This window comes from Austrofundulus limnaeus, unplaced genomic scaffold, assembly GCF_001266775.1.
Source record: "Austrofundulus limnaeus strain Quisiro unplaced genomic scaffold, Austrofundulus_limnaeus-1.0 Scaffold160, whole genome shotgun sequence".
NCBI lineage: Eukaryota > Metazoa > Chordata > Actinopteri > Cyprinodontiformes > Rivulidae > Austrofundulus > Austrofundulus limnaeus.
The window spans coordinates 355,506-367,511 of NW_013952562.1; the positions used below are offsets into that span (position 1 = coordinate 355,506).

At 38.5% G+C, this 12,006-nt stretch overlaps 1 protein-coding gene across 4 annotated transcripts in view; it reads right to left on the bottom strand.

Annotated features, from left to right (window-relative positions):
* Positions 1–297: 297 nt before the first annotated feature.
* Positions 298–12,006, bottom strand: part of ptpra (protein tyrosine phosphatase receptor type A) — a 43,814-nt gene continuing 32,105 nt past the window's right edge. For all 4 annotated transcript variants that reach the window (XM_014017069.1, XM_014017070.1, XM_014017068.1 and 1 more), the window contains 15 exons: positions 10,899–10,989; positions 10,696–10,772; positions 10,557–10,593; positions 10,370–10,467; positions 9,647–9,766; positions 9,336–9,502; positions 9,111–9,246; positions 8,872–9,021; positions 8,684–8,777; positions 7,799–7,875; positions 6,085–6,219; positions 5,731–5,856; positions 5,349–5,500; positions 5,006–5,141; positions 298–4,558 (listed from right to left, as the gene is read on the bottom strand). In XM_014017069.1, coding sequence (XP_013872523.1) covers positions 4,484–4,558; positions 5,006–5,141; positions 5,349–5,500; positions 5,731–5,856; positions 6,085–6,219; positions 7,799–7,875; positions 8,684–8,777; positions 8,872–9,021; positions 9,111–9,246; positions 9,336–9,502; positions 9,647–9,766; positions 10,370–10,467; positions 10,557–10,593; positions 10,696–10,772; positions 10,899–10,989 — 1,671 coding nt within the window. In that variant the 3' untranslated portion in view covers positions 298–4,483. The remainder of the gene's footprint in view (positions 4,559–5,005; positions 5,142–5,348; positions 5,501–5,730; positions 5,857–6,084; positions 6,220–7,798; positions 7,876–8,683; positions 8,778–8,871; positions 9,022–9,110; positions 9,247–9,335; positions 9,503–9,646; positions 9,767–10,369; positions 10,468–10,556; positions 10,594–10,695; positions 10,773–10,898; positions 10,990–12,006) is intronic.

Genomic DNA, 12,006 nt, shown 5'->3' on the forward strand with positions numbered 1-12,006 from the left:
GCTAAATATTTGACAGTGCAACTAATAAAGGTCATTGGGATATTTTGTAATTTACAGAAAATGAGATTTTTTTCCTCCCAAACTTGCATTCAGACTCATCTGAGTGTTGGAAGATCATCACTGAAATCAAACGAAGGACTCTTGCAATAAAACAAAAGAAAAATCTATTCAAATGTCTAAACCAATTAAAAAATTAATAAATATAAACCCACTTTTCAGTCATTTGTCAGCTCTGTGTTTTTAATAAACCGTTTCCACCTTTATTGAAAAGAAAACCAGGAAAAAAAAGAACACAAGTTAAAATCTCAAGCACTTTATTAGGTTTAAACAGTATCTTACTTATAAAGGCCATTTGGCATTATATAATTATATATAATTTTATCATATATAATTATATATATACATATATTCAAATGTTGAATAACAAAACACTACAAATAAACTTAGGCGAATTGAAAAAAAAAAAGTGGAATTGCTCAAGACAGTTATACCAAATCAAAAACCACCAAAATAAAAACATTTAACACTTTTTAAAAATGGTCCCGATACAGTTCTTGGGGGGAAAAAAGGAAAATATGGGAAGCAGAAGACAAAAAAAGCAAGGCTGTAGACAACAATGACATATAAATAACCTTACATTATGTACAAAAGGAGGAGTGTTAACCACCGGGAAATGAGTAAAAGGAAGAAGGAAGTGGACACCAGTGAATGGAGCTGGATGAAACAAAGTCTGATTCTGTTGGGATGTATCTAAAAAAAAAATTAAAATGAAGGGAAACAAACTTTATTTATATAAAACCCATAACTGATTACTTGTCATGGACCTCTAACTGATATTAGGAATAAATTAATCACAAAAAGGGACCTTGGTGTTAGTTTTATCCACAGATTTAAAGCTGTGGAGCTAAAGGGAATGTGAAGAAAAGGATATGCCTCACGCTGTTCATTAGGTGAACAGCTGGTAAATGCATGTCATTAAGAAAAACAGAGGCAACAAGATGATTTCACCGTGTGAAGTACGAGGGTGAAGGATTATATAATATATTTTTGGACATCAACTACTGAGGWACTTTTTTATTTTTCAGTTTAATTCATATCACAGTGTCGTGTTTGGCTGTCAAACAGCAGCGACGTCTCAAACCCCCAACAAAATGCACAATAATGTTTAAAACGGAACAAAAGCTGAACATCATACTCTGTCAGCTTCTTTCAGGAAATGTGAAATGAAGAGCACGATGGCACTTAACGACAGAGCGGGCACTTGTGATGCTGTTGACAAAAATAAACGTTTTCAGCGATTGGTCGATTCAGCTTTTTGCTGAATCTTTTTGCTTTTTGTCCGATCCACACAGATGGCTTCATCTTCAAGACCTGAAAAACCCATTAGAGTCTCCGTTTKCTAAATTCAGAACATCACTTTGACCTTTTTTTCTCTCCCTCATTTGGTTTCTTTTAAGAGCTTTTTGACTTTTGGTGCAAATTCTGCACGAGTGCTCAAACAAACATTCAACACTAATGCAATCCCCCTTTCTCACAATTAGGAACTTTTTAACCATAATTTAAAAAAAGGATCATTTTGATTGTGCTCATTCTTTGTATAAAGGGTAATAAATATAGGAGTGTTAGCTGAATGCAGACTGTGTACAAAAATGGAGGCGTTTAGTTAAAGTTGGAGGCAAAACGTTCATGCTGTAAAACTTATTTTTTCTTTTTCTWTCAGTGAATTTAAACACTGGGCTGGCTGGGTTTATAAAACAACTTCATTTATCTTTTATTACACTCATAACAAATGTGGCCTAAACAGTGATATCAGCTGGAAGATAATCCCAGCTTCTAAAGTGTTCTCCGGACATCCATATAAATAATAATAATAATAGAGTAACAAACATGGCAGGACAAAATAAARGCTGCTGGCAGTAAAAGGTACAAACACACAGTGATGAGGTGCTGATATCAAAAGGAGTGACTTTTAATCTGAGCAAATGTGAAGCAGAAATAAAATCCTCCAAATAAAAAACATTGATGTATGTCCAGAAAAGAGTAATCGCTGGATATTTAGGATTTGTTGATTTCTAAACAACGTAACTTTTAGTTGCGGCTCGGCTCGTCAACATGATCATCCTGGTTGCTGAGACTGTATCAGACCTTAAAGGAGTAGTTTGACCATTTTTTTTTACGTGGGTTTCTGTGTAAAAGTAAAAACAGTGGTGGGCACAGCTAACTGAAATATAAGCTTCACCAACACCAACGGTTCAGATTAAAGTTGTTTTAAAGTGCCTGTGACATCAAACTTTTTTAAATAATATGAATGCATGTTTGGAAAGATAACRTTGATAACATTGCAAAAATAAATTTCACGCTGCTGAGATGAACAGTAGTTGAGATATTTGCATTTTAAGTAACAGGAAGTGATGTCAAAGGCGAATGTTGGAATGAGAAGAGAGCGCTGCTACTATAACATCACAGACTGCAGAGAAAAATCTGACGTTACTTTAGATTATTTTGCATCACTGTCAGTGAGAGATGAAAAAGAGTCAGAGTTCAAATAATATTGTTTCGATAAACAAAGACAAGAGAGTTTTCTTTCTTAAAGAGTTCCTCTTTGATGTCACTTCCTGTTTCATTTTGGCTGAGCCACTTTCAAAAGAAAGTATGTCAGTTATGCAACAAAATGAGTAAAATCATGTGTTATGTAGTTTCCTAAATGTTTTCTTTCTTTTTGTATTTAAATAATGTGCATGTCACGGGCACTTTAAGATGACACTTTGCTTTTAGCTGCAATAACACACAATCTATAACAGGTAAGACATTAGCTGTGTCTCAATTCAGGAGTTGCATCCCACGTAGGCTGCCAGTGTAGGCTGCATAAACGGTCTAGTCTACAGATGACACGTTTATGTGGCGACGTGCTGCCCCGTTACCACACTGATATGTTTTATATCACGTGCCTTCAGTTGTCTTCACGGTATAACTTCACAAAAATCAGTATTATTAAAAAAACGGTAACTGTAAACAAATAAAGCCTTAATAATTTGGGTTTAGCTCCAGTATCAGTGCTTGTAGTTGCATTTTATTTAACAAGTCATTGCATCATAGATTTCATCAGCTAAATTACTAAACATACTGCATGTTTAAAAACAATTATTCGGTTCTTCATTTTCTGAACTCTTCAGTAAAAAAAAAACTTTTCTGTGTTTATTTTTTCTGTTTACTTTGCTGATGACGCAATGAATCCTGGGATATCGTATCAGATGCAGCCTACATTTTTGGGGTTTTGTGGGCCGCATCAGCAGGTGCCTAAGAATTGGGACATCTTATGGYCCTACATGGGCTGCAACCYCTGAATTGAGACACAGCCTTTTTWWAAATCTTTACACAGGAACACACTTTAAAATGGTCGCCTTACTCATTTTCAACCCAACTTATCTGTTTCATTGATGCTTCTAGTCTGCAGAAATAATCCATTGTGTATTTTTAACTTTCCTGAATTCCTGTCATGGTCCAAAACTTGGTCACTAATGATGCCAGACTGGGCAGGTTTGTCTCGACACGKTTAGTAGCTCCTCAGACTCCAGAGCAGAACGAGTGAAGGACTTTGGCACCGCAACGTGAAAACACAGCATCTGTTCGGCTCAAACACCCACACCTGAACTCTGAACMAACTAAATGGCTCCTGATAATTTAGTGTGTAGGTCAGTGAGGAAACCTRAGATTACCAGCTACATCACAGAGACTTTCATTGTGAGTCCGTTTTGAACATCTGGATTTAAAAAAAAGCTAATATCTAGATTTTTTTCTGTTTTTGGCCAAGTAGATGCAGGGAAATGTTTTTCATTATGTGTGTGTGAACATGTAGGAATGTTAGTGGAAATCCAGGGTGTGTTGGTAAACGTGAAAGCTTCTYCTACCACCCGTCGCTACGAGGCTCAGGCAAAGTCCAAAAAAAAAAAAATCTAAAGTCTTTAAAGAAGAAAAAACAATAAACCTTGATGCTGGATGTTGCACATTGTCCACCAAAACAATTTGGTTTATATTCATATATATTTATATTTTTTATATATCTATGTATACCAACAAAATACATTACAGGTGCCACTTGAAAATGCAGCCAAAAAAAAGAAAACCGTGTCTGAAACCAAAGTAATAAAAATGCATCACAGTAAGGATATTTACATTTTAGAGCGTGGAGATGTAAAGTAAATAAAAGTGATGGGCTGTTATTAACATCATTACAAAATATTCAAGAAGGCATCTGAGTTAATTTTCTGTGTCCACCTGTGCTGCCCGTCCTCCGGGAGCCGACGTCTGTTCCCTTTTCCTGCGGGCCGTTTTTGTCCGATCCTCAAATCAAGTAAAGAGTCTTTCTGAACGATCCTCCCAAGGGTCAAAATGCAACTCTCTGCATGAGAATGTACGCGTGTGTCCCGGTATGAGCTTATGCTTGTAATAAGTGAGTGAGGACAKTCATCCATCCAGAGGGTCCCTACTTGAAGTTAGCGTAGTCGGAAAAGGCGTCGATGTATTCCTGGACCACTTTGTAGCAGAACTCGTACTGCTCCTGAGGAGGAGATGGAAGAAACAGAAACCTGAGTTGGATTTCATTCAGTCGGGTGTTTAAAAGCACAACAAACCAAATGATGGATAGATGGATGATGGATATATGATGGATGGATGGATGATGGATGGATGGATGATGGATGGATGGATGGATGTGTGGGTAGGTGGATGGATGGCTGTATGATGGATGGATGGATAGATATATGATGGATGAATTTCCTTTAAGTGTTACTAAACTTATATTTGTACGTGAGATCTTTAAAAAGAGACAAGAAAAAAAATGGAGGACAAGGATTTTATCATTTTTCATGTCCAGGAAGGAAACGTGAAGAAAACTTTTGAAGGAGGCCACAATATATGACAGACATCAGATGAAAAACAGGTTATTTTAWGAAGATAAACTCAACATGCGTCAAAACTAATGTAAATTCAGGCTTCAGGCTCCTACCAGTGTCTGCACCATGTGGGGTCTCTGTAGTCTGAGGCTCTTCACCGTCTGGAAGACGTCCAGGATGCCTTCTGCCTTCACTCTCTCCAGAACCGTACTCAGCGCACAGAAGGTGCCTGTCCGTCCAGCACCAGCACTGCATTCACACACAGGAGCAAAACATATAAACACTGCAGAAAGCACGGAGAAAAAAAGAGACTTACACAGAAACAACCTGAGTCCATTTCTGATTTATTTTAGTTACTATAACCTTTTCTCAGACACAYATACTGACTTCAACAGCAGACAAAACGGTTTCTTAACGAAGATAAAAGTGAAAAGTTTTTTTGTTTAATGTGTGCACCTGCAGTGTACAGTGATGGGGTGGTTGCCGGACTGTTGCTGTTGTTTCTGCACCGCAGCAATGATGTTGATCATGCCTTTCCCATCTGCAGGGATGCCCACCTCCGGCCAGCCATGGAAATGAAACTGACGCACAGCCCGAGCCTTGTTTTCCTGGACAACAGAGGTMAGAAGAATTTATTTCTTGAACTAATAATTGATGGTGTTTAGTTAAACTTGTAGGCGTCTCTGTATGTGGACTACTTAGCTCCGTTCAACCAGGACAAACTGGTCCAAAAATACAAAAGTGTAATTTGGAAGCACATTCTGGAAAGACATCATGCTGACGAGCATGACATAAGTTTTCTTGTGTGAAAGAAGTGTTTCAACAAATCTTTTCTCACCCTGGTGTTGGTGACCAGGAGGTCACGCACTGTGTAGCTCTCATTCTCCTCCTCCCTTTTCAGCTCAATGGAAATGTCTCCATAGCTCACGATCCCTTCACTGGGCCAATAYTGAGCACACTTTTCCTAAAACACATTATTATTTTCTCCTTTAGACTAAAACACAAAACTTTTTAAATTTTATTATTCAGTCCTTCTATGCACTGAAACAGACTCACAATCATGTTACAGATTAAAAAACACCAGTAAGTTAAATTTCACGCACATTTACTCACTGTTACAAAACTAGCTGTTTTAGTCAATTATTAATCAGATATCTAATACTGGGACTCACACACACAAACACACATATACCTGCCCTCTCTCCTCCAGCTCAGTAAGCATGACTATGGAGCAGCTCCTCCATTCCCAGATCATCCTCCAGAAGTCCTCTATGGTGTGCTGCAGGGGCCCCTGACTCACTATGTAGGCATCTTTCTGCCGGTAGCCCTGTGACCAGATGGAGAACAGGAAGTGACGGAGGGGAAAGACTGAGTGATGCTAAAGGCTGCTTTATACTTCTTGCACACCATGTGGAGTGACAAAAATATTGCGCAACTTCCGTCTGTTGTCCCCCGGTGATGGCCATCGTGTGCATTTGCTCCCAGTCAGAACTGAAAATGAGAATGATCCGTTTTCTGAAGCCGGTTGTTAAGTTAGCAATTGGCACACGAACATCCAGCTGACGTTCAGGCCTTCTTTCCAGCTCCATCATTAAAGGGATCCCTGATTAGTTGTAACATTAGACTTTATTTGATAAACATATTTTAACTGTAAAATAGACTGTAAAAATACTGTAGGATGTTTAGTTTTGTAAATTTTTAAAAATATATATTTTAACACGGATGGAGCCCTTTTATTTACACACAAAGCATTCTGGGTAAATGACGTGGTGTGAGCGAGCTATATCCACCCTGAAGGTTAATTTTGGACAATATCTGACGATCGACTCTTTTAAATGAAACCAGAGAGGGTTGACAGAGAGGAGAAGGTAGAAATGACTCAGCCTGTAACTGAAAATATAGATGGAGGACAACAGAGCTGCTTCATGGAAGAAGAACCTCAGCTTAGCCTGCTAGCCTTTGCACTAGCGTTGACGCTATATTGCCTTATATGTATTAGCTCAGCGCTAGCGTGACAAATGAGCTAAACTGAGGTCCTCCATCCATATTTTCAGTTGCAGGCTGAGTCATTTTTGTGTTCCCTTCTCTGTCATGTGGATGGAGGACCTCGGCGACGAGAGGAGAATGTGTAGCACTGAGCTAATACATATATATGGTGATAACATCGGGGCTAATGCTAAAGCTAACAGGCTAAGCTGAGGTTCTTCTTCCATGAAGCAGCTCTGTTGTCCTCCATCTATATTTTCAGTTACAGGCTGAGTCATTTCTACCTTCTCCTCTCTGTCAACGCTCTCTGGTTTCATTTAAAAGAGTCGATCATCAGATATTGTTCAAGATTACCTTCAGGGTGGATATAGCTCACTAGCAGCCTCACACTGATGACCTATCCACGTCATCATTTACCCAGAATGCTTTGCGTGTAAATAAAATGGCCCCATTCATGTAATAAATTTTTTAATTTTTAGTTTAAAAACAATAAAAACTGAACATCCTACAGTATTTTTAGTCTTTATTTTACAGTTAAAAGTATATGTTTATCAAATGAAGTCTAATGTTACAACTAATCATGGATCCCTTTAACAARTAGAAAAAGGTTTTCCTCCTCGAACTCTTCACCCAACACAACTCTGATTCATTGTTGACTGAAAAGAAAAAAAAACCTATATCCTAGTGATGCTCTGTGTTACACTGGGAGTGCAGGGGGAGAAATTATGATGATTTATCCCCCGCCCTGTCTTCAGCCAGTGTATAGTCTGTCAGAAAAAGATGTCCAAAATGACACAATCACCGTCGTATCCAAGTATACACCAAGACTTCTGGAAGGAGAACAGCTGGCTCAAAACATCAAGTTGATTTTTTTGCATCTTTAGAAGATGGTCTTTTTTTTTCCTTTTTAAAACACTCACATCGATGAAAGAGGCGTTGACGTAGTCCGTGTTTTCCTCTCCTCGTTTGACTGGAATGATCACTCTGTTGAACTCATCTGTTAGAAACACAAAGAGCCTTGAATTATAGAAGCTTTAACATGAGAACATGTTGGATTTTGTTGCCTTCTTTATCACTTTTGTACGAAACACAACCAAAACCAGGTGGACACAGTTCTGTTAATCCAGCTAGCTTCTCATTTAGCGGATTAGCGTTTTTRCAAACTTTGGAACGTGTTAGCAGACCGATTAGATTTCGATAAATTAGGTTCTGCTAAATTTAAGTCCACTAAAAATTCCCAAGTGTAAAACGTATATTTTTTACTTTTTTTATTTATCCAGAATTAAGAAAAAGATATTCTCTTTTACTAGCAGTGCTGGGCTTAGCATCTTTAGCAGTTAAACTTAAAAAAAGAACTAACATGTAACGATATTTAAATAACAATTACAAAAACTGACTTCATATAAAACATGGTAGAGAAATTATTTTCTATTTGTTTGACTAACTTCAAACGGTAGAAAGAAAAGCTTTTATTTTAAAAGGGTAAACTGGAAGCACCACAAGAGATGTAACTCTGCTGTGGATTGTGAGTTTTGCTAAAAATAATCCCACCCACCTTCAAATTAAACCAACAGAAAACTAACAATAAGTTTGTGTCAGCCTCACCAGTCTTCAGCTGGAAGGAGGTGGAAACATGAAACACGACCAGTCGTCTTAGCAGTTAGCGTTAGCTTCCACTACTTTTTACCTGTTTAGCATTAGTGGAAGTAACTTGTTTAGTGGATTAGTGGTTTGTGAAGCTAAYGTTTTGGTTAGCTGTTCCCACCACTGCCCAAACCCATGTCTGATAAAAGTAAACCACTCACATGGAATGATCTGTAGCACTCTGTTCTTCTTCATGTTGACGGGCAGGTTGCCTGTTCTCATCTTGTCATTCTGAATCTTGATGGATGTGAGTTTCTAAAGATCACRGAACCACAACTTTGCTTACTTGATGCTGCAGAAGAACCCAGTGAAACGTATGTAACTAGATGTAAGATTAAAGCGTGCACACCTTGAATTCGGCCTCCAGCCCGCTGCAGCCAGCTCCAGGTGCAGGAGCRTACAGCTTAGCTAAGTGGGACTCCAACGAGGACACCTCCAGCTCCGTGTCTCCGTACAAATAGTGCTCTAATAAAGCCTGGAAGATGAAAACGTACTGCATCTGTAGGGGAGAAGACATGAATYACTCTCAGGTACAAATGYTGGATGATTGTGGTGTTAGCTTAGTTTATACTTTCAAACTGGACTCACATCGGTCTGCACCATCTGACAACGCTGGGCTCTGATCCGGGTCACGAAGCCGTGCACGTCCACCTTCCTCTCAGCGTTCATCATGTCCAACATGGCATCAATCACTATAAAGGTACCTGTCCTTCCCACACCCGCACTGACACACACACACACACACACACAGGCACGTGATCTTACAAGCAGAAGAAAATACACGTCCCAAAAACAAAAAAGCCTAACACTTACCTGCAGTGAACAACAATAGGGCCAGCATACTGAGGGTTGCAGTTCTTGACTTTCTTGAGGAATTTGAGCATACCGATGGGAGTGAAGGGCACCCCGAAGTCTGGCCAGCTGGTGAAGTGGAACTGAGTGACCAGCCTCTGAGGCTTTTTCCCAGAAACATCTCCCACCTGAAACATAAGCAATCCAAACTGCAGTTAAAGCCACAGAGTTCTTTATTTCTGTACATTAAAGTCATTTTCAGACTCTAAATAAAACTCTGCAGCTGTCAGTTTAAACGTTTTGGTAGCCTTGTCGCAGTCATCGGGTGTTACCTGCTGGATGCAGAACTTGCGGACAGTGTAGTCCACCAGAACCACGGTGTCATCTACAGACACGCGGATGTTGCCGTACGTCCAACAGCCCTGGTCCGGCCAGTACTGCGCACACTTACACTGAAAAACAGTCATGATGAGTCAAACAGTGAAAGATACAGTGATAAATACATTTACAAAGAAATTAAGCATCTGTCTAAATAAATCGAGTGAAAATCAACAAGTTTTTTTGTCTTTATCAAGTCTTCATAGCACCTGTTAACTGTATTTCAACTCTATTCATAGTTATTTGAATTTCTATAGTAATTAAAATTAAGATGAGAGATTGGCCGATACAGGTTTTTGAAGGTCGATACAGATTATTTTTATATCAGTCTAAYCGATACGCCGATACGTGCAGCCAATTGTTTTTGGCCGATTCTTGAAGCCGATACTGCTTTTCCTTCCTCCATTAACATGATAAAAACAACAATAACAAATGTTACACAAGTCTCACTTTAAACAAAAAAGAAACATTTATTAATTGAASCTTGTCTGGTGCAGGCTGAGTGAAGTGCTGCCACACAGAATTTCTTTTATCAGCTATTTCTTAAAATAAATAAATAAATAAATTGATTGGCCAAACACATGAACGTATCAGCTGATACCGATACAAGGGGGAAAAATGCAAATATCGGCCGCCCGATGTATCGGTTGATTCATTTTCTGCTCTTAGTCTCCTACCTCTTTTCTCTCCTTCAGGTTGGTCACCATTACGATGGTGGCTGTATTCTGTTCCCATATCATCCGCCAAAAGTCATTTACAGTTTCCTCCTTCGGCCCTGAATGATCAGGACAGAAATGGTAATTAAGACAATTAAATCCTTCAACGTTTTCAATTACAGTCTATTTCTTCAATGCAGAGCCTCACCTTGTGCTGCAATAAATTTATTCTTCTCCTGGTACCCCTACAGTAAAAAAATACCAACAATAGRTCATCATCTGAAATGAGTCGATTGTATTTAGAGGAGGGTTTTTGCATGGAGAGAGGATGCAGCACAGATACAAACATTTATAAAAGAAGCATTGATGAAATCAGAGTCGGGGACTCCCTCTAGAGACAAGAGATGCACTCTGGAATGATCATCTGAAAGAGGAAGAAACAGGGACTTGTGGTGCGCTATGGTTTTGCAGACTTGTAAATACATTTTGACATTACTAAAAGCTTGAATCGACCAATCAGAACACTGTTACGGCCTGAGCCTGGACTTACACGGCAATATGTTGACGTATCTGTTTTTTTCTTTATTTTCTTCCTTTGATGCAGCATCACAGGATGCCTGGATGGGGCAGACTGGCAGAGCCTGAACAAGGGGATCAAAAACAAAACAATTAAAGATATTAAATTAGTTTTACTATTTAACATTTATTTAACCAGGCAAATAATGTGTTTTTATAAACGCATAAAAGAAAACAGAAGTGCATGACGACCTCCTGATTGACTGATCCTACACCTAACATCCTGCTGGAGGAAGCATTTGTATTTCATCATGAGTGTGCTGCAGCAACAAGATAACTTTCCTATAAATGCAATGATGCCTGATACCCGATACACTGCAGCAGGATTAATATTTATTCATTTATAACTTTCATAATAGATCAAATCTGCTTGCTTAACCTCCTGAGAACCTGCGTCTTCATATGCGGACATTGCATTTTTGCCTCTCTACCCATGATGCATCATCTTTTTCAACTTTAACCCATTGTCCTCATTAATGGACACTACCAGCACCCTTTAGTGGTCCCATGACAATATTACACTCATTTGAGTGAAAACAAGATGGCGGGGATCCCAGTGAAAAGCTTCWACAACAACTCTGGTAAGAAAAATGGCCAAAGTAAAAATCCAAGTTACATTTCATGCTTGAAAACAGTGTATTTATGCAGAGTTGCATCTTTAGCTTTATAAGACATGCAAAAATAACTTTTTTTTACAACTGAAGCAAAGTACAATGTCGGTAAAGAAGAAGTCCTCATTTGAGGACATTGGGACTATAATTTTGTTATTAATTGTGCCATGAGGTAGGACAAACCTGCAAATATTTAGAACAGTTTACAAACGCTAATAGTTAGTGATATATTTGGTCACATATTTTTGTTAAGCAAACAGTTCACAAGCGCAAATTGTTCTCGCAAATGATACATTTGTTCAACCAATTAATCATACCAATGATGTTCAGGTCAAATGGTCTGCAGTTTCCTGCAATTACGTCACGTAATACAGGTGCTGGTCATAAAATTAGAATATCATGAAAAAGTAGATTTATTTCAGTAATTCCATTTAAAAAGTGAAACTTGTATATTATATTCATACATTACAT